The sequence below is a fragment of the Arvicola amphibius genome, chromosome 6, assembly GCF_903992535.2.
Source record: "Arvicola amphibius chromosome 6, mArvAmp1.2, whole genome shotgun sequence".
NCBI lineage: Eukaryota > Metazoa > Chordata > Mammalia > Rodentia > Cricetidae > Arvicola > Arvicola amphibius.
Genome location: NC_052052.2, coordinates 35952733 through 35974747, shown reverse-complemented (window position 1 = coordinate 35974747; position 22015 = coordinate 35952733). Strand labels below are relative to the sequence as shown.

The following is a 22015-nucleotide window of genomic DNA, read 5'->3' as shown; positions in this document are numbered from 1 at the left end:
TGGGCCACCCAGGGAACCAGAAGCTGACTAACTGGTACCTTCCATTTCAGGGCTCTTCTGTGGCCTGGTGGCTGAGCTAGTAGTGATAAGAGATTGATGTAGTCCAGGCCTCATCACAAAGAGCATGGCATGCACTATCGTGAAAAGACTTCTAATGGGTAGCATCAAAGCCACTGAGCCCTTAGGTATTGGTGCCACAGTGCCTCCTCTGGGCTACTGAAGAATGCACTTGTGCAGAGACAGCCCTGCCGCCTATAGCAGAGGCCTCACTGGGGCTTTGTTGGCTGAGACACACTAAGATTGGGTACCCAGCATGGGCTGCTCCACCTAACTGGGTGCGAGAGCCGAGAGTTTTAGAGAGCTGCATCTTCCTGGTGTGTTTACAGGCTACCTGAGTCCACTCAGAGCTCTAAATAGTCTGCTCACTCGCAGTCCTGGTCAGTAGAGGACTCATGGGGTAGCGGGAGGCTCAGCTGTCAGCTCCAGCAGCGAGCCGCCATCCCCTAACTGTGTCCGAAAGGGAAATGCTGACAAATGACACCAGACAGTTTCCATTTCACAACATGGATGCTGGAACACAGAGCCTGGCCTGGGAGGGGGGTGGGGGGAGGAAGAAGGCAGCTTTTCTTTGGCAGAGGGAAGCCCTTCTCCATCCCAGCAGGTAAAGCAGTGGTCAGCTGATGCTCCTCCCTCCGCTCAGGCTGAAAGAGAATGTTCCACCAAAGAGCAGTGTATTAAAGTCCCTCATTGCTTCTTGAGAAAGTGGGCCTTGCACTCCCTGGGAAGTCCCAGTACGGGGTACAGGCTCTCACACTCAAAGAACTCATTCCACTCTTCCCAGAGTCCCCAAGTCTCCAGTTTTCTGAGAAGGAGCCGAGGATCCGACCGAGCTCATTTGAAGCCCTTCTCACCAGCCAGTTTTCCTAGAGCCCTATTTTATTCCACTTGTAGCTCTGCCCTCACGCCCACCTGGAGCTGGCTCTCCACATCCACCCCTGCTTGCCCGTCTGCCACCTACACTCCTACAACAGGTCCCCTGAGGGTCTTCTGCTCTTTGGTTTTGCCTGCCTCAGGGTACTCACCTTCTTTTCTGCCTTCCAGCTCTACTGGGTCCTCTCTAGGCTATGCTATTGAACTTGCTTCTCTCTGCTTAGGGTGGCATGCCAGTGAGCCTTTGTGAAGTTCCCCCTGTGCCAGGCACTTATATCTGTCACTTTATAGTCCTATCAGGAGTCACAGAAAGTAGGCCTATTTTACAGGGAAGGAATCAGAGTCATCCAGATCAGTGAACTTGCTGAGGGATGGCGGCTCGGAACTGTCACCCAACTCTAAGGTTCATATTTGCCACCCACTATCTCAGGGCTTTTTCCATCCTCACCTGGCTTAGCTCTCCTATCTGCCCTAGCCACCTACGGGAGCCTTTTCTTGGCACTGTTACCCACACTACATTTCTTTGTTTCTAGGCTGGGGAATCCTGGGCATAGATCTGGTTTGGGCGGCTCCAGGTCACCCAAGGCCTCACTAGGTGGGAAGGGTCTTTTACTGTATGCTTGAGCCTGAGGAGAAGGGAACCAGGGATGCAGGCTCTGAGTGCCTGCCTGGGACACCACCTGGAGCAGGCTGGCCTCTCTTTGCCCCTCATTACCCCAAGATGTAAACACAGCGGAGGAAGTTTAGAGTAGCAGCAGCCTGTGGCAGGATGATTTATGGGGACCCGTGGAAAGGGCTGAGTGTGTCCACAGATGGATGCATGGCAGAGGAGCATTCTCAGGAATCCCTTACCTCTGAGCACAAATAGACACAGCAGGGGAAGGTGTGACCATGGCAAGCCAGGACCCATAAAACATGGGTCTGTGGCAATCCTAAAGTGCCTCCTGCTGCATTAGGGCCTTGGCTGGTTCCTGGAGGTTATGCCGGCTCTCATTTTTCATGTCCTCAAGTCTGCAAGCATGTGTGTGTGTGTATGTGTGTGTGTGTGTGTGCATATGTGTGTATGCATGTGTGTAAGAGAGAGAGAGAGATGGAGGCACAGTGACTGGCACATCTGGGCTGGAAGCACATTGAGGACTCATAGGTGTAGAAGAGAGAGTACTTTCCAACTGCTAGGCATTGGCCAAAGCCTGGCCCAGAGGTGAGCATCAGTGTGTGGCAGACACAGAGCCTTGGTGAGTGCCGCTGGACGAGTACAGGCCACACCCAGTGCACATGTCAAAGCCCTCAGAGATGGGAGGGAACACAGTCCACCTCCAGAAGGGCTCTGCATGCCTCCTGTCAGCTGCCCGTCATGCTCAAGGTATTCCTCTCATTCCTCGCAATGTGGGGTGGTCCAGGGTAGCCAAAGTGTCCCTGTCAGGCCAGAACCCTACCTGAAGTGGGTGTTTCCCCATGGGGATTGGAAAATGAAGTCATTCAATCAAAAGAAAAGAAAAAACACTGAAGGAATCAGACAGAGTAGTGTTGCCATCCCACCCCACAGGGCTTTCACAGTAAGAAGATGCCTGTAAAGCCAACATCAGCCCCACTGTGACCCTGAAGTGGCTGCTGCTAATGTTACTTCCAAAGTCTCTGGTTTGGGGTATCTAGGGCTCAGTCTCCCCAGCAGGCTGCTTCTTGAGACCTTCAATATGTCTTAGACTTAAAGCCATCAATGAGCCAAAAGATGGGGGCTGTGGAACACCACCCCCAGTTTAGCAAGGATATATTGGGTACACGCCTGTCACCCAATTCTGTGGATTAGTGCTGGTGCCAGACAGTGACATATGGCTCCCAAGATAGTGTCACTGGAAAGGTCCTGAAGTCTCAGCTCTACAGGACCCTGGCAGTTCCCATCTATGGGCCCATTTTTCACCTCAGGGTAGAAAATTGTTTCCACTTCTGACCCACTGTGATGCTATTAGAATGCATCAGATGGTTAGCCCACAGTCTGCAAGGTTGAGGGAGGGTAAAGGCATTCCTGGGAAAGGAGTCATGGCACAAGATGTGAAGGCTGATAGGCTCCAGGTACTTGGTGGAGACAGGGAGAAGCAGCAGGCCAGCTGAGCAAGTTGAGTCTTTGCCTACATTTGATTTCTTGGCCCAAGGAGGCCAAAATCCAGTTGGGAATCACAAGTTCTCCTCTGGTGATGACATGGAGGATCCTGTCATCCAAGCCCTGCGTTCTCTAAGGCTGGTGCCCCTCATCTCTCTGAAGGTCTCTAAGGAAGTCACTGGAGGCTGCTCCTCTTCACCAACCCCCACCCCCATCACTCTCTGTGACTCCACTCAAGCAATAGAAAACTCTAGGCTTTGGCAAGGGACTTTCATCTTTCATTTTTCAAAGAGCAAAAAGAACACTTGTGCCCCTAATCAGGCACCAGCTCCTCATATTAGCAAGAAAATTAATATCAGTGATGCCCAGTGCTGAGCCTTGGCAGGCTCCGAGTGCCAGAATTCATCCCTGTTCCAGGGAACCCCCAGAAAGGGGTGGCAACGGACACAGCGCCTGGCTCCAGCCTCACTTGTCTGGGCTTTCCCTTGAATTTCTGCCTGTGATCTTACTTCTGGCTTTTGCATCAGGAAAGCAGTTCAAAGTCCCTGACCCATTCTTGCCCTTCCTTTGTAGAGATTGGGAAACTGAGGCCTAGAAAACAGTGTTGACCCAAATTTACAGATCAAGCCAAGGAGGTAACGCAGACTTGTACAGAGCTCTGTCTTCCAGCCAGCCAGAGGGGCCTTCCCACACTTGGGGGTCCTGTCAGCTCAGAGCAGACGTAGCCCCCCAGTGCCCGCCATCTGCAGGGCCTGGGAATGTGCGGTGTGTTTGGTTTGGCCTCCAGACCGTTGTGCCATGAGACAATTTTCCCCAACATAAGCCTGGAAGGGGGTGGGGACCTGGACTGGGGACCAACTTTGTGAGCTGAGTAAGCTAGGAAAGAAGGAGGGGGCTTGTACTCAGAGGGGCTCGTCCCCCTCCCCAGTCCCACTTCATTTTCCTGGGACTCTTTCCAAGCAATAAAAACACCACTTGGGCTCCAAGGGAGAATTTTCTTTATTTTTCAAAGTGTGAAAGAAAATGCCTATAGGTGCCTTGTGAGACGTAATTCCCATTTGGTCTTGCCACTCTAGGACAGCCTGAGCCCTGGCTCTGGCCACCTCCCAGGGCATCTAGCCCACTGCCCTGAAGCTAGCCCTCAGAGCCTCACCACTAACCAGGCTGGGCTGCACAGCAGCAGCTAGGCATGGACTTTTATGGTTGTGTGTGTGTGTGTGTGTGTGTGTGTGTGTGTGTTGCTTGCAGTTTTCTTTTTCATTAGACAAAAAAGGGAGGGTAGGGGCTGAGGTAATGACCTCTACTAGGCACAGGCATTGATCTCCTCCAGGGGCTGCAGCCAACAAGGCCTCAATCTGACCCTGGAACCGGCACATCAGTGTTCAGGGTCTCACCAGGAAATAGCGCACATGCCTAGTGTTCACACTAGTGCTCACAGTCCATGCTACAGAAACAGATGGCCCCAGTGCGTCTCACCTTGCTGAGAATCCTCATCTCCTTCGAGCTCAGCAGAAACAGCAACATGGCATAGCTGTAGCACTGAGCATGGTGGCTGCCTGTACTCAGAAGCACATTGTAAATGAGTGATGTTATTAGCGGAAGAGGCAGAGGCACAAAACTATTAATGATAATTTAATAAACAAAACAGCAAAGCCTTCCCATGCCTCCCAGGGCAAGGCACTGTTCTAAGACTCCTCGGTAGAAACCTGGTCTTCAAGCCTCCTATAACAAATGTCCCACGATGACAGTGAGGTCAGCGGGAAGTGCAGAACGTTTTATGTGAGCCTTCACTTTCCAAGGTAGCAGGCAAGTCTCTAGAGGCGAGTGAGACAGTAACAGCAAGACAGTGGACATGATGGGCATGAGGCAGAAGTAGAACAGCCCAGTATAGTGGGATGTGGACAGGCCCTATGGGGTTGAAGGCCAGCATGGCAGGAAACTGAACCCACTGGGTTTTATGAGCTAAAGTGTGCAGAGGAAACCCCCTGGCTCGCCCGCTTTGCATACACATTCTGTAGGAGTGCCGTGCCTGCCTGCTCTGAGAGAGACAATAGTCTTTCCTCTCCTGCCCCATGGGTGTGCAAACCTGCTTTGCCCCAGAACCTGACTAACAGTAGCCTCCACCATTACTGAAAGGGGTGGGTAAGACCCATTCTGAAGGCTTATTGTGAGATGGGAATCATGTTTGAACAGGTGGCACGGGGGAAGCTCCAGCCAAGGCGGTTAGGATGATGTGGGGAAAATTAAGGGGCATGTGCGTGTGTGCGTGCGTGCATACATGTGTACATGCGTGTGTTCTGCAACCTTGGAAGGAGCAACCAGAGGCAGAACACCTGTAGACAGGTGGAATCTATACTCTGGGAACCTCAGACAGAGCTACCGCCTTCATGACTTTGCAATATTTTCTGCCTGGGAGCCACCCCCATGATCGATCACTGGTGAACCCAGCCTGTCCTTGGAGGTCAGCTGAGCTGGCGGTGGGATTCTAGACTATCCCTCTTCCCTACGATATCTGGTAAGGATAGAGCTGAACGCCAAGCTCTCTTCCTAGGAGGAGGCTGCTGACGGTCCCTGTTTCCTCTTTCCAGCACCACTGTCTCGCCACCCCCGCTGCCTCTCCAGCCTACCCCCAGCTCCGGGACTACCAAGCCTTTTGTCAAGCTCTCACACCAACTCCAGCAGCAGGATGTTGCGGGGCCTACCAGCAACTCAGCACCTACACTGGGCCTCCCCGCTGCTGTCGCTGCCACCATCGTCGCCCCCTTCCTACTACACACCCTTGGGCCTTCCTGACCTTGACCACCCTTGCAGAGCAGTCAGAGAAAGCACAGAATCTGTGACCACGCCCACCGTCTGACGCCACCTCTGACGGCGCTGACACCTCAAGGCAGGTCACACAGGACAGGGACCTTAAAACACCAGAGCTTTATTGTACCCAAATTACATCTTCTTTTTTGTAGAAGGTCTTAATTTCCCATAGTGCTATGGGGCCTTTTGTAAAATATGTGTCCATATTAAAAGAGAAAATGTATTTATTCTATCGATAAAACTATTTTTATGTAGCCTATGTTATAGTCCCTGAATTAACTCCAACACCAACCCAGGGAGGAGCCCAGGTTCCCATGACCTCTGTGACCTGTGTGGACTGTGGCTTTGAATTGGCCCCAAGCCTCCTAGTCAGGCTTGGCTTCTCCCACTGTAGGTACCTCTGAGGGCAAGCAGAAAGGCAGCCCCAGCTTTTGTGAAGCTAAATTTCATAGCCAGAGGCATGGTAGCCAACCCATCCTTCTCCTCCTTGGATGTACCCAGGCCCTGGAGGGACAATTTAAGGGAAAAAAATGCTGCTATTTTGAAGTCCTGAGAGTCTGTGGACTGGCCTTCCAGAGCTCCTGGAGAGGGTTTTTCCATCTAAGTGGAAGACTGGTACTGAGGCAGGTGAACCCAGTTCCATGGTCAGATTGCTACACTGAGACCCAAAAAGTGAGTGGGGTTTACCCAAAGTCACGAAGCAAGTGGGTGATCTGTGTTCCAGTGGCCCAGCTTTCATTTAATAGAAGCTGGTAGAACCACAGCTGAGTGAAGTAAGCAGGACAGGAGTGGGCACAGGACGGTTCCAGGAGTGATGGAGTTCAGGAGCCATCCATTGTGGTACTGATGATGGTAATAGACGACCATGGACCAGAAGCCTGCAGCAGGGTGGGCTCTCTGCACTCTCCCTTCTTCCTAGATCCTCTCACTAACAGTGTGAGATGTGATGACCCCCATTTCAGTGATGACACTGAACCCCCAAAAGAGTGAGAAAGATCCACCCAAGTTTTCACACACACACACACACACACACATGCGCGCGCGCGCACCAGATCAGTGTGATACAAAATCCACCCTTGTCTCATGGACTGTTCTGCCCCCTGTTTCTGTCTGGAGAAGCACCAGGGGAGGCAGATCTCCCTAACTGGAACCCTCCCAGGCTTCCTATAGCAGGGGAGGAGGCTGTTTCACTAGCTCCCCCTGCTGGTTCCTGCAGCCAGGGGGCTCTAGCAGGATGATCAGCCAATGTGGGCAGGCAGGGAGTTGAGACACAGGCTTACCCTTCTGTCCCCAGGGGCTGACCAGAGACACGGTGAACCAATGTGGACTGAATTTCAGCCCGCAGCTCAAAGCTGGGCTTGTGGCTCATAAATTATTTAAGGAGTCCTAGGTCCTGAGAGCAGGAAAGACCCTTTACCTGTCTATAAAGTAAGGTCCAGAAAGAGGAGAGACTTCTCCAAGATGCCATAGCAGGGGCAGGCATGTTGACTCCAGTCCTGTTCTCTCACCCCGCTGCACATGGGTTTCCCTGGCAGCCTTGATGGCGCCTGGCTGGCTGCAACACTGCCATGCTAAGGTTGGCAGACTTCTCCCTTCTGAGATGGCAGGATTCTGGGCAACTCATTGGGTAGTCAGGGGTCCCACAGGCATGCTGGCAGGCGGCAGAATTCTTTCCAGCTCTGCCCCAGTGGACAGGTTTAAGCGTGAGACCTGGCAGGATTCTGGAACTCTGCTTCACAGGGTCCCGCCAGCCCCATGGGCACCACACTGTAAACTGAACTTGACCTCCACCAGGACTGGAGTCAGTTTATCCTTGGCAAAAAAAAGTGACTTCCTATTGCTGAGCGGGAAGGGGCTTAGCCGAATTTTAAAGCAGGCTCAGAAGTTAGACATCAAACGGATCGTGCAGAGCGCTATTGGGATGAGATAAGTGTAAAGGAATTGGAAACACACAGGCCAGATTCCCCTGTTTGGGGCAGAGTATGGCATGAGATGTATGGAGATCAAGCTTGAGGTTAATTAAAGATGAAGCATTTGGGGAAACAGTCCAGGCACCTGACTGTGTGCCCAGACCTGTGCCAGGCGTGGGGCCAAAATGGTGAATTAATGCAGCATATAATCACTGCAAAAGCACAGTGCCAGGTTACACATACAGGCTGAATTGTACCCACCCTCCTGGTCCCAGAAGAGTTCACCATCAGGATGGGATAATGGGGCCATCCTGGGCTACTCCTGCCCCAGCCCCAGTGTCAGGCCACTGCCTTTCCAGATCCCTTCTTAAGGAAGATGAAGAGTGAAGGAAGTGTTCCAAACTCTCTTCCTTGGCCCGACTTTAAAGTTTTTAAAGAAAGGCAATGTGCCATGCTTAGGGACACATGTCTGTAATGAGTGTTCTTGGGAGGCTGAGGCAGGAGCATCATAAGTTTGAAGACCAGCCTGGGATACATAGTGAGTTCAAGAACAGCTTGAGCCATATAGGCTGACCCTGTATGAAACATAAAGGAAAGAAGGAAGGAAGGAGGGAAGGAGGGAAGGGCGGGCATAGGCTGGCTAGGCCAACCGATTAACAAATTTCCAGATTGGCAAAACCTAGAAAAGAGAGCAATTATTGGTCAGACATCTGAGACCAACGGTGCTTGTTCCCTGGAGATCTCTAATAAGCCAGGGTTTGAGTAAGTAGCAAACTCAACTTGTTGGCCTACATCCCAGGAGGCCTCGGGCACAAAAACAAAATGTATGGCAAGGCCACTTCAGCGTCTTGTCCTGCTCTGAAAACACCAGTAATCCATCAGCCATTTCTCAGACTTCATGTTCTGTCTAGCTGGACTCATAAACACAAAGCTTCCTTCCTTTGAGCGTTCCTTGAGTATTTTTAGGACTTCCGTTTTGACTTTGAGGCAGACAGAAAGATGGAAGGCCAGAGGCCCAGCAGATTAAGTGACCGGGACATGGGGAGGGGAAAAGAATCAGGGAGGTGCAGGGGCCAGTCCTCAGGGTCAGAGATCCAAAGTCTGCCATGTGTGGACAGCAATGGCTCAGAACATTCATCTCACATGGGAAGACCCACGTACATCCTCCCCACATGCAGTGTGGTCACTTGCTACTTCCTGGCCTCGTCTAGACTTGGGCAAGCCTGGGAGCTCCGGTGATTTGCTCCACCACTCGGTCGAGTACTCTTATCACAACAGATCCCAAAGAAGAGAACCGCTACCAAAAGAGAATTCTTTGGAAAGGTGACATTCTATGCAGGACTTGTAGCGTAAATGACATCCTGGGTGTTAAAAAAACAGAACTGGGGTAATGATAACCATGAGATAAACACCAGGTCCTCCACTTGGCATTCCAAACCCTCCATGACTCGGCTCATCTGACTTTGCTGGCCATTCTCATCCTTCCCACCCCAGATCTGACAGATGGAATCATATTTGTTACTTCTAGAGTATACACAGTGTTTTATACATGTTACTACCCGGGGGAAGCTCTCTTCCCTTCTCCCAATCGTGTATCCTGTGAGGATAATTGGGTAGGGGACATTAGCTCCAGGATGTCCCCCTAGAGCCCTTTGTGCAGCCCTAGGACCCATTACCATGCCCACACTCCAGAGCAGGGGCTGTCTAGATAGGAATTGCTCCCTGTTGGGAAAGCAAGCTATTCAATGGGGTAGGTCATGTGTTATTTTTCTTTATGTCCTTCAACACAAAAGTGATACTCCTTAGATGCACTGAGAGGGACAGAGGAGGAAAGGAAGCAGACAAGGGAGGAAGAAAGTCTGGAGCTAGGAAAGGGGAAAGACAGCCTTTGCTTTCTTTTTTGGGGACAACTTCCACCTCCCCAGCTGGTAAAGGACAGTACCTGAGGGAAGAGGTCTCTGGATGGATGGAGAGGCAGAGTATGCAAGGCCCCAAGGCCCACTGGCTAAAGATGTGGTAGCCAGCTGGAAGTCTTGGCACAGGACTGGTGTAAATGACATAGAGGTGCCCCCTGGCTCTGTAAGGCTCAGGTTCTTTAAACATTGCTATTTTTCCAAAAATTCATCTAAGCAGCCAAAAATATCACCCTGGCTGGCTGTCTAAGCCAGTAGATTCAGGACTCAGTCAAGCCTCCCTAGCCACCCTCCCCCCATTCTTCCACAGCCCTGCCAGGCTTGCCATGAGATGGCAGAAATGCCTGCAGCCCTTGGGCAAGGAATGTCATGGGGAGGAGAGGCTAGATTGAAACCCTGCCCATGGCTCCATCCCAGAGCCCTTCTGTCTGTGCCCAACCCTGGGGAAGGAAAGACCGGGCTTATAAGGACCCTTGGGAATGTCGACTCCTCACAGCCTGTCTCCAAAAGCAGACTGGGATCTCCCCTCATCTCCCCACCCCCTCCCTCTAACCCATTCCTTTGCTTGATGACCTTGGGTAAGCCCTTGCCTCTCTTTAAGCTTCCATTTTCTCTTGGACAATAGGGGGAGTTTCCTGGGGCCAGGAGGGGAATTCTTTGCATAATGTTGGGTCTTCTTGAAGATGGGGTTCCACCCTTCTTTAGTCCATCCTCCCATATTGGCCCCATAGGCGGCCATGATGAGAGCATGTGACAAACAAGAAAGCTTTACTTAAAGGCTCCTTCCGTCCTAAGACCTGTCCTGGGGAATGTGGATTTGAACCTGATCCAAGTCTATGCTGCCTGGTGTGAGAGACCAGGGACTCTTAGGTAGGAGTCTCCCTGATTGCCAGGCTGGGTGGGCAGAGCACTTAGCTCCAGGTGGGGAGGCTGGCCTTAGGCTTTGCCCAGCTCTAAGTCTCAAAATCTCAGATTTGTTGGCTCTCCCAGTGTGCCTCACTGTACCAAGCTGGCTTCAGCTCTCCCAGTGTTTGTGCTGTTCTTCATCACCTCTTCCCTCACCCCTGTGAATTGTGAAGAGTTCTTTAAGAGTATAACAGAAGACAAAGAAAGATGCTATTAATGTTATTTTGCCAAAAATATTTTTGTAGCATAATATATTAATAAAAGATATTATGAACTTAACCTTGGTGTGTCCATGTGCTAAACTTCAATCCCCTTCTCCTTCTGCAGGGAACCTTTGGGGAATGGCCTGGCTTGTGAGAGCCAGGGCCTGTAACAGTGTGGTGTAGAGAATGCAAATGACCCCATTTCCTATGCATAGATTTGGGTGTGGGCAGAGAAGGTGGCTTCAGCATGGACCTTGTGGGTGCAGGGCCCAGCACCGGGAAGTGTGTATGACCCTTCCCAAGCAAAGGGAGCTGCCTGTTTAGAGCAAGAGTTGTGCAGCTGTGTTACACACCACCAAGGCCTGGGCTATGCTGGAGGAGCCTCCTACTAGCTCCCTTCTCACGGGAGATGTCACCACTTTGTATCTGCCAGTCACACCTATGTCCCTCTAACCTATTATCTCCCCTGCAGCCAAAGTGAGTTCTGCAAACCACAAAAATGACCATGTCTTTCCCTGCCTTGAAGACTCTAAAGTGCCTCCCCGGTACTGCTGGCAAAAGACATCCAAGCTCTCTCAGATCCAGTCCCTACTTATGTTTCCAGCCAGAAAACCATCTCTCTCCATGGTCCTTCTCCCAGGATACAACACTCTATAGTCATTGCCTGTGCCCTCTGCCTCTTGGCATTGTCTAGCTTGTCTTAGCTCATGTTGGTGCCAGTGCTGCCAGGCTCCCTGCGTCTCTGTGTCTCATACATTGATCCTTGGTCCCCTGTGCATCCTACATGTCCCAGCTCCAGCAGTCCTTCCTCCAAGAAACCTTCTAAACCCCCATACCTAGCTGGTCACATTTACCCCATGGAATGATGAGATCATTAGCATGCTCTCTCTTCCTCTTGGCTCCAGTACAGTCCACCAGTGTTGTCACCTGCAAGCACAGTGACTGATGGCTGCCACAGAGCCACTGTCTGTAGTGAGTGCTTGTGGAAGAATGATGGAGTCCATGGAAAAGGAAAGAATGAAGGGGAGGAGGGTATCAAACAAGACACATGGAAACCTCTCTGCCACATCACATGGAAGCATCAAGTGTCAGCTCCTGGGACCTGAGTTTCCCCAGGAATGTCCCCAGAACTTGGACATAGAGGAGATGTCCGCTGAAATGTTGGAAGTCGTGGGCTACAGAGATAACTCGGTCAGTGAAGTGCTTGCCGTGCAAGTATGAGGACTAAGTCCAACCACTAGAGCCTGTGTGTTGTTTTGTTAAAAAGAAGAAGAAAAGAAGAGAAGAGAAGAGAAGAGAAGAGAAGAGAAAAGAAAAGAAAAGAAAAGAAAAGAAAAGAAAAGAAAAGAAAAGAAAAAAGCCAGGCATGGGGGCACACATTTGTGATCCCAGTGGTGAGGAGGTAGAGACAGGCCGGTCCCTGGGCTCACTGGCCAGTCAGGACAGCCTACTTATGGAGCTGTGGAATAATAGACACTGTCATGGTAGGCCCATTTCTAGGCATGGGTGTTAATGTTGTGACTGCTGGCTAACATTTATGGAGAATTTGTGGTATATCAGAAAATGTTCAACTCATTTGATTCTAGAATCTTTTCATCCTCAGAACTTCTCCATATCAGCTCCATTTTAAAAATGAAATAACTGTGATCCCATAGTAAGTGTGTCAGGGCTACAGAGATGTTAAGTAACACGACGAGTGAGTGTGTCAGGGCTACAGAGATTTTAAGTAACACGACTATGTTCCCATAGTGAGTGTGTCATACCTACAGAGATGTTAAGTTAACATGACTGTGATCCCATAGGGAGTGTGTCAGGGCTACAGAGATGTTAAGTTAACACGACTGTGATCCTATAGGGAGTGTGTCAGGCCTATAGAGATGTTAAATAACACGACTGTGATCCCATAGGGAGTGAGTCAGGGCCACAACCCACAGCCATGACCCAGGCTAACCTCATTCTACTATTCTGGGGATAGGGGACTGTGGCTATGAAATCGGCAGGGAAAGTGTTGGCACCCACAGCCTACAGAACAGGTGGGTAAGGTCAGGATTCCACAAGGTCAGATGGGTCCTAGAACCCACCCAGGACTTCGTTGTGTCTGACAACTACATGAAGAAACTCCAGGGAGATAACCGAGCCCTGTTCCAGCTCCAGTCAAGGCCTTCTATGATGACACCATGGTGTAGGATTCCTGCTATGAACCCAACCCTGTGCTCTGCGTTCTTTCCCTCTCCCTCTCCCTCCTTTCATCCCTCCCTCTCTGGGAGCCTTGTTCCTCAATTCAGATACTCCCTGAAGAAAGCCGTGGTCCAGAAATGGGACACAATAGAACAGGTAACTAAGTGTTGAAGGAAGGCTGCTTGGCTGCTTGTTGGTTCCCCAGCCACCCAGACCCTGGAAATAATCACACAGAAACTGTATTAACTAAATCACTGCTTGGTCCATTAGCTCTAGCTTCTTATTGGCTAACTCTTACATCTTAATTTAACCCATTTCTATTAATCTGTGTATTGCCACGTGGCTGTGGCTTACCGGGTAAAGTTCCATCCCGTTCCAGCGGGGCTGCATGGCTTCTCTCTGACTCCACCTCCTTTCTCCCAGCATTCAGCTTAGTTTTCCCAGCCTAAGTTCTGCTCTGCTATAGGTCCAAAGCAGTTTCTTTATTCATTAATGGTAATCACAGCATGCAGAGGGGAATCCCACATCAGAAAAGGAACTCCACATGCCAACAGGTGACAGAGGGAACCCACGCACACACCATGTTTGTACCTAATATGCTGTAGGCTTTGCTCTGCCCACCAGACCCTCCCATCCTGAACTAATAATCATTAGAGAGGAAGACACCACCACAGCCACCCCTCTCTGTAATGCAGTCCCAGACAGGAGATCTTTCTATACCTGCTATTTAACAAGTTCACAGAGCACCTGACCCATGGAGGAAGCTACTGGAAGGTGAGTCTCAGCTCAGTGAAGGGGAGACCTTCAGGACCCACGCCCACTGGAAAAGGTAACAATTCTTCAGCAGAGAAAACTGGGAACTCTCGATGGAGAAGGATCCCCCAAGCTGTCTCTGTTCTCTCTTCCCCCTCCCTCTGTCTACTCCACCCCCATCTCCTTACCTCTCACACATATGTCCTCCCTCCTTCTCCACCACATCCCTCCATCTCACTCAGAACATCTGGGGTCTGATCATCCATTCTAGCTCCACTATGGAGCTAGCTCCATCCACTATGGAGCTTGGCTGGCCTCTTGGGATGAAGGCCACAGACCCTGATTTTTAGTCCTCGGAAAGCAGACCTGGGGCCTTGGGCTGTGTTATGGCCTCAGGTGAGCTCGGCTTAACTCTGGGTGGGACCACTCATATTCACAAAATCCTTTCCAGAAAAAAAAAATCTCTGGGAGACTGCCTCCACTAGGATTTGAAGTTGGAAGAATAAAACAGCTTCTCCCATATCCAAGGAGAGGAAAGAAGACACTCAGTAGAGCCAGCAAGACAGTTTCTGTATCTTTCCTGCAAAAAAAAAAAAAAAAAAAACTGAAGAGGCAACAGGAAGAACAATGTGACGGGCAGTTTTTTGTTCCTATACAAACACCTGAGATAAATCAGGCCACAAAGCAAAAAGGTCCACTTTGGTTCACAATTTTGGAGGCTTCAGTCTGTTCTGCTGCTCTGAGCCTGTAGCAAAAGCACAAGGCGACTCACTTCATGACTGAGAAGCAAGAAGTAGGGAGTAAAGGCAGACCCATTGGTTCCCCCTTAGAGGGCCCAAAGGTCTCCTACCAGGCCCCCTCTGAAACTCCCGCTCCCTCTCAACACAGCTAGGGATCAAGTCTTTAGCATGTGGGCTCCAGGAGCAAAGAAGGGGAAGAGAGACCTGAGAGGACAAAGAACCTCTCTTTCCTGGGAGAAAATCCACAAGCAGGTATGTCCACACCTGAGCCCCACAGCCCTGTCCTCTCTGATAGGTCTCCACTGCCAGGGAAGAATCGAGTGGGACCCATAGAAGGGATGATTTGCGTGATCAAATAGGCATGGCCAAGTGGCAAGCACTGGGACAGGGAGGAGCTGGGAAGGGCTGGGGATGCCAGCTGCTACAGGGTAGGAACAGCCAGGCCATGTCTGGGCTGTGAGTAGACAGGACAAAAGGTTGGGTCTTCCAGGCTAGTGAGCTAAGGGAGACAGGAGGCTTCAGGCTGTGCTGAGTCCAGCTAGAACCCCTCCTCCCTCTGTCCTGGAGATACTGGTGCAGGGAAAAGTCATGCAGAATGAGTAGGATGGGCACTGAGTGTAACTCCAGCTGCTGCCCCCCAGCTGTGACCCAGGTGAGCAAACAGGTCACTCTTATGTTGGTTGGTTCTGGGCTTGGGAAGCAGTTCCTCTGCTCTTCCCTCATTTGTGTATATAGAATAGTGTGTGTGTGTGTGTGTGTGTGTGTGTGTGTGTGTGTGTGTGTGATGTGTGTGTACTGTGATGTGTGCGTGATGTGGTTGTGTGGTGTGTGTGTGATGTGTATGTACTGTGATGTATTTGTGTACTGTTATGTGGTGGTGTAGTTGGTGTTTGTGTATGATGTGTCTGTGTGTGATGTATGTATATCTTTTTTGCTTTTATCAATTTTTTATCCCTATCAGTTACAAATAAAAAAGAATAACATTTCCAACCTGAAGAGCAAGTTCCTGACAAGGAGAGCTGGAGCATCATGGGATCTCCTGATGTCCCTTCCGGGCTTCTATTCACCTCCAATCTCCTTGTAATGGTGGCAGGGGATGGTTGGTCCTGCCACACAAGCAGGACCTTGACCAGGGAAGACAATGCACGAGATCAGAAAAACAGAAAAAACACATATGTAGGGAAGGGAGGAGAGGAAGTAAGATGTGGAGCCAGGGTGATGGGAGGTGGGGGAGAACAGTGGAAAGGGCCAGGGTTGAGAAGACAGAAAGAAATGAACCTACGTGAGGGTTGAATCCGGAGACTGCACCACTGCAGTCCGAAGGAAGAGTAGAGTGGAGCAGGGTCTCTCTTGCATGGGGAAGGTCACCATGGGGAATGTGTCACTATGGGGAATGTGTCACCATGGGGACTGTCACCATGGGGAATGTGACCAAAGGAAATGTCGCCATGGGGAATGTGTCACCATGGGGAATGTGACCATAGGAAATGTCACCATGGGGAATGTGTCACCATGGGAAATGTGTCACCATGGGGACTGTCACCATGGGGAATGTCACCATAGGAAATGTCACCATGGGGAATGTGTCACCATAGGGACTGTCACCATGGGGACTGTTACCATGGGGAATGTCACCATAGGAAATGTCACCATGGGGAATGTGTCACCATGGGGAATGTCACCATAGGAAATGTCACCATGGGGAATGTGTCACCATGGGAAATGTGTCACCATGGGGACTGTCACCATGGGGAATGTGACCATAGGAAATGTCACCATGGGGGATGTGTCACCATGGAGAATGTGACCATAGGAAATGTCACCATGGGGAATGTGTCACCATGGGAAATGTGTCACCATGGGGACTGTCACCATGGGGAATATCACCATAGGAAATGTCACCATGGGGAATGTGTCACCATGGGGACTGTCACCATGGGGACTGTTACCATGGGGACTGTCACCGTGAGGAATGTGTCACCATGGGGAATGTGTCACCATGGGGAATGTGTCACCATGAGGAATGTTGTAGTGAGGAGCTGCAGGCGAGCAGGCCTGCTTTTCATCCTGCCTGGATGGCTCAGCCGTTAAAGGCTAGGCTCACAACCAAAAATATAAGAGTTCAGTTCTCAGCACCCACGGCTGTCTCTCCAGCCACCCTAGATATAAATATTGTAACTATAATTCTTGCTTGATAACTATTTTGTTATATGTAATTTTACTATGTTAAAGTTAAAGCCTTCCTTTTTGTTTAAACAGAAAAAGGGGAAATGATGTAGGTGTGTCTTCTATCTATCTGATGATTTCATTGGTTAATTAATAAAGAAACTGCTTGGCCTGATAGGTCAGAACATAGGTGGGTGGAGTAAACAGAACAGAATGCTGGGAGTGAAGAAGATGCCTCGGGCAGATGCCATGCCTCTCCTCTCTGGGACAGATGCGATGGAGCCAGCCGCCAGGTAATACATGCTGAATCTTTCCTGCTAAGCCACCACCTTGTGGTGCTACACAGATTACTAAATATGGGTTAAAGCAAGAGAGAGTTAGCCAGTAAGAGGCTGAAACTAATGGGTCAGGCAGTGTTTAAATGAATACAGTTTGTGTGTTGTTATTTCCCAGACTAAGCTAGCTATGCGGGAGCTGGACGGGATGAAAAGCAGGCCTGCCCGCAGCTCCTCACTACAGAATGGCGCCCATGTGGATAACCGAAGACACACCTACATCAGAATGTCACCATGAGGAATGTCACCATGGTCTCTGCAAACTCAGCACGCATTGATGTTTTACCAGAAGCCCAGCCGTGGGCCTGGAGACAGCACTTCTCAGACAGAAGCCTCCTCTACCTAGGACAACTTGAAATAAATAACACCCAGGAACAGCCAGACTTCCTAAACTTGATAGGACAGCTACTCCCTTTAGTCCATCCTAAGATCCTCTAGGCTCATTCAGTCCTGGGCTCATCAACAGGGGCCCTGCTGGGCCTGGCTTTGGACTGAACTTCAACTTCCCTAGTTCTGTAATGGAATAATAAGAGTACTTTAGTGGTGAGCATGTAGTGAGATGGTGGGTAGGAAAACACCTTGGAAACAGGCTCACAGGATGAGTTAGCCTATGGGCACCACACACAGGCAGAGGTCAAGAAGCAGCTGAGTCTGAGGCTTCTGGAATATTCTGCATTCAGAGTACAGGGTTGCCAGTAGCAACAGAGGCTATGCCACTGTAGCTGAGCCAGAAGCTCTGGGACACTATTCTGTGAATAGCCGGAGGCCACAGCAGCTTTAGAATAGAGGAGTGGCATGGTACGAGTAAATCTGATACCTGGGGCCAGTCTCATCCTTCTACTGAGCCTCAGTGTTCACACCCTTACAATGGGAAAATATAGCCCGAGTCCAGAGTTGCCTGCAAAGTGAAGCCGGTACAGTTATGCTTTGGAGAGATGAGAAATAAAGACCATTACTGCTGGTATCAGGATGAGGGGGAGAAGGGGTGAAGGGTATTGACCAGGCTTCCTACCTTAGGGCTGGACACAGAAACAGAATGACCCACTGGCTATCATATCCCAGAGACCCTTCTGCTGCCCCACTGGGATCCCATAGAGGAGTGGATTCTGCCAAGTCCTTTCACCCACATCAGTCACACTGCGGAGGCACAGGAGTTAGGGGTGGAGTTTAGGCTTGGAAGGTGGTCCTCTAAATCCAGCAGCTGCCACCAGAGGGCAACACTACTCAGGCTGTGACCTTGAGCCCTAAACAGGGGACCTGAAGGAGCAAGACTGGAAAGATGGGTGTGGAGAGGCAGCCTGGCTCTGGCCCCTCATTACACAGAGAAGGGCCAATGAAGAAGAAGCTTACCTGTGGACTCTGGACATTTGAGGTGTCGGCAGGGGTTCCAAAGCCCTCGGGCTCATCTTCAAGCCTTGGCACACTGTGGCTCACCTGGATACAAAGCACTGGTCCAAGTTCCCTTCTTCTCAGTTACACCAACCACCTGCTCCCCAGAACCTGAGACAGTGGAACACCAAGCCCCATTCTGAGATCTGGGAACAGATAGATATGTTCAGAGAAAATCATTCACCCCACAGTGACTGTGTGGTGACACCACTGTGCTCCCAGCCAAAGAAATTCCATAACTTGCATGCCCAGAGACTGCGGATGAGTCTGGGAGCTTGCAGTGCTGAGTGAGGCATCTCCTGTGAGTACTTCCGGCCTCAAGGGCCGGCAGGTCCTCAGGGAGCTAGGACGCTACGGGGCAAGCACTTGCATCCTCTGCCTCCTGCTGCCTACCTCCCCACACATCACTCCCTAGGCCTCTACAGCTTGTCAGGCAAGGTCTCCAACCACGTGTCCCACCTCCTCCTGCAAACCAGACTCTGGACACACTGAGCTACTGGGGGGTCTAATGAGCATGCTTCTGGTTTCCCAGCTCCATCTCCCAGTCCCACTGTCCCCTCCAGCTTGTTGCCCACTCTCCCTATTCCCAAGGGAATGTTTTCTTCCTGTTGTTCAAAGGCCTAGCCAAATTTCTACCTCCTTGTAAGCCTGCCCTGCCCCCACCCTCACACCTAACACCTCTTCTGAAGCTCCAGAATGTTCTACACATCCAGTCTCAGGATATGGTTTTCTGTACATCTAACTATTAAAATGTTGATCTTTTTTTTTAAGGCAAAGCCCAGGCCCTATTCATATTTGCATTCCCTCATGACAAGAGAATCACAGAGAGCGAGTTCATTTTATCAGTTTTAAACTTGAGGTGAAGCACCATACAGTATGTGTTTTCAATTATGTTCACCAAAAGCAAAGCAGTGGCTGGAGTTGTAATCAGTAGTAAAGCACTTAAGTGTGTGCAAGACCCTGGTTCCAGCCCACAGAAAATAAGCAAATAAATAGCAATACAAGAAATAATGGAGGCAACCACCCATCTTTATCTGCGAGTTAGCTTCTAAATATGTCTTCCCACAGGGGTTGCACCTCTACCTGCTGGTACCAGGGGACCAGGGATTTGGGGCATATAGTTGCTGGGGACACAGGGGTCGTGGCTGTGGATCAACTAACTGTATTTGGTACCTTGTAGAAAGATTCATGCAAAAAAATGCTGCATGATTTCAGCACCCCACCACCACCACCCCAACCCTGCCATCCAGCCTTAACAAACGTTCTTAGGGAAGTCCGTTAGTAATTATCTGAGCCTAGAACCTAAATCCACTTCATATAAACACCAAGTATGTGCTTGCTAAGTTTTAACGTACACCAATGCTTATAGGACCACAACTGACATCCATACTGGAAGGAGGTTATTCCGGACTGTTCCAAACTTTACCAAGAGTGACCCATTTGCAAATGCCATCACTCCCAACACTGCCCACAGAGGTTGTGATGGAGGGAGAGCCACATATACCTACCCCCACCCCTGCCCCCAGATCTTACCTGCCATAGCAACATCAGACGGGTGCAAAAATAAAATAAACATAGATAAAATAAACTCACTCTCTGTTGTAAAGACTCTCTTGTCACTGAGGGAATGTGAACAAGAATAAGGCCTGGGCTTTGCCTTTTAAAAAAAATCAACATTTTAACAGTTAGATGTACAGAAAGCCATGTCCTGAGACTTTTGTTTGCTGTGTTAGAGCCACAAGTGGTGTCAGTTACAAGCATTAACAAATCAGATCACTCATTGTTTCAAACTATTTTCCTTTTATTTCTTTTTCTTGTCACTAAAGCATTTGGTTTGGTTTTTGTTATTTTTTTTTTTTTGATCGTCATATTGGTGTTGCCTGTAAGTTTTACAGAGGCCATGAAAATGTGTGCACTGACAGAGACACTGGATGCGAAAGTCTGAAGACACAACCACCGCTCTGCACATCTCAGCTTTGAGAAGTGACCTCCCGAGGTCCTGAACCTGGAACTAATGTGCATTTGTCCTGTCTCCCTGTGGCTGTCACTGCGCGGTCATCCTAAAGAAAGCAGCATGTTGCTGCCAGAGAAGGGGGCAGCATGGTGGAACACTACAAATGACAGCTGGCCTGGATCCCAAGGCCTGCCATGGCTACTTGCTGTTAGTTTGTCCTTGGACGTGTCCCTCAACCCCCATTCTGCAAAGCCATGAAAACGAGGGCTGCCTTTCCAGAGCTGGGATGAGGACCAGCTGAGACAACACCTTGGCGAGCTTCGTACCTGCAAGGCAGCAGTAACACGTGTTCTGGTGGTCCTTGAAAGAGGCAAAGCAGGTGCCCTGCATCTCCACACTCCCTAGGACTTCACTCAGAGACCCAGAGGGGCTAATTCAGACCCCAGTGGTGTTTCCAGTTCTGCTTTGCCATCAGCTTCCTAAATAATGTCAAGGCTGAGACTTGGTTCCTGCCCTGGAAAAATAAAAATGCAGGACTGAAAAGTGCATCTAAATCTGCAAAGTGCTGACGAGTTTTAATGGGCTGGAATTCTTTCTCCACCTTCTACCCTCTTGACACAACTGCCAGATTTTGAAATTATCTCTCTGTCTTTTTTTTTTTTTAAGTGATTTGAATCAAAAGTTAAATCCTACCAGCTAACTGCCACCTGTGTGAGCTCTCTGCCGAGGCAGCTCGACTCTGTTAAGCTTCTCCAGGCCATGGCAGGGAGCCCCCAGGAACGTGCAACAGGCGTGTCTAATGCTCCTGGAAAGAGACAGGAGGTCAGCGTCCATCAGAGTGTAGGCTTGGGCTGTGTGGAACTGCAGGCATGAGATGCAGCCTTGGAAGTGTGGGTGGGGTATTCAGGAAGGCAGGTGGGAGGGAACCACCCAGGTCACAGATCTGTGTGAATGACAGAAGATGAAGAGGGATGACCAGAGCTCCCTCAAGCTCCTTGTCTGGGAAGTAACGAGCAGTACTTGGAGGTCCAGACTGTGGACCTTGGACTTGATCAATGACTGACATTTTACCAAAGAATAAAGGTCTTTGCTGTGTGTGATACCGATGCTCCGAAGGCATGCAGGAGTAGCAGCTGAGCCAGGGAAATCAAGAGGCATAGAAGACTGAGCCAACTCTCCCAGCAGGCTCAGGTCAGTTTGCCAGAACAGGGAAAGAAAACAAACACTGGGGCCAGGCCAAGCACCAAAGATCCTGCTGAAGGCCCTCTGGTCTCTGTCCTTGGATACACACCGGTGTCCACAGGATTGACCGGCTCAGCCCAGCTCAGAAGCTTCCCCCAGCTCACCACCGTCACTCCTGGGCCTCACAGCCTGGAGACTCCAGGCAGCAAGAAGAGCTCTTCTGCCTACAGTTAGTTTTGCTCCATGAGGCACTCTTTCCTTCCTGGAGAAATCTGCCCAGCCTGCTGCTCTGGCTCCAATATCGCACTTCCCTTTCAGCTTTTGAATTTCAAAGCAAATCTGAGACTGACTGCAAACAGATGGATAGGGTCATAAAAATCCCCAAGCAGGGAGCAAAGAGGCTCCAGTTGTAAAGGAGAGGCTCCCTGGAAGAATGCATGTGCCCATGCTGCCTTCCTCCCTCTCCGCCTTCTGTGAGCACTCTGCAGCAAAAACACACATCTTGCTCACCTTCCGCTCTCCAAAACCTACTGGCCTTCAAACCTCAACC

The 22015-nt window shown here is 50.2% G+C and overlaps 1 protein-coding gene across 1 annotated transcript in view; it reads left to right on the top strand.

Moving 5' to 3' along the window:
• Positions 1-6059, top strand: part of Trabd2b (TraB domain containing 2B) — a 195043-nt gene extending 188984 nt beyond the window's left edge. The window contains exon 7 of the mRNA XM_038335300.1: positions 5617-6059. Within this exon, the coding sequence (XP_038191228.1) occupies positions 5617-5821 (205 nt within the window). The 3' untranslated portion in view covers positions 5822-6059. The remainder of the gene's footprint in view (positions 1-5616) is intronic.
• Positions 6060-22015: the final 15956 nt, after the last annotated feature.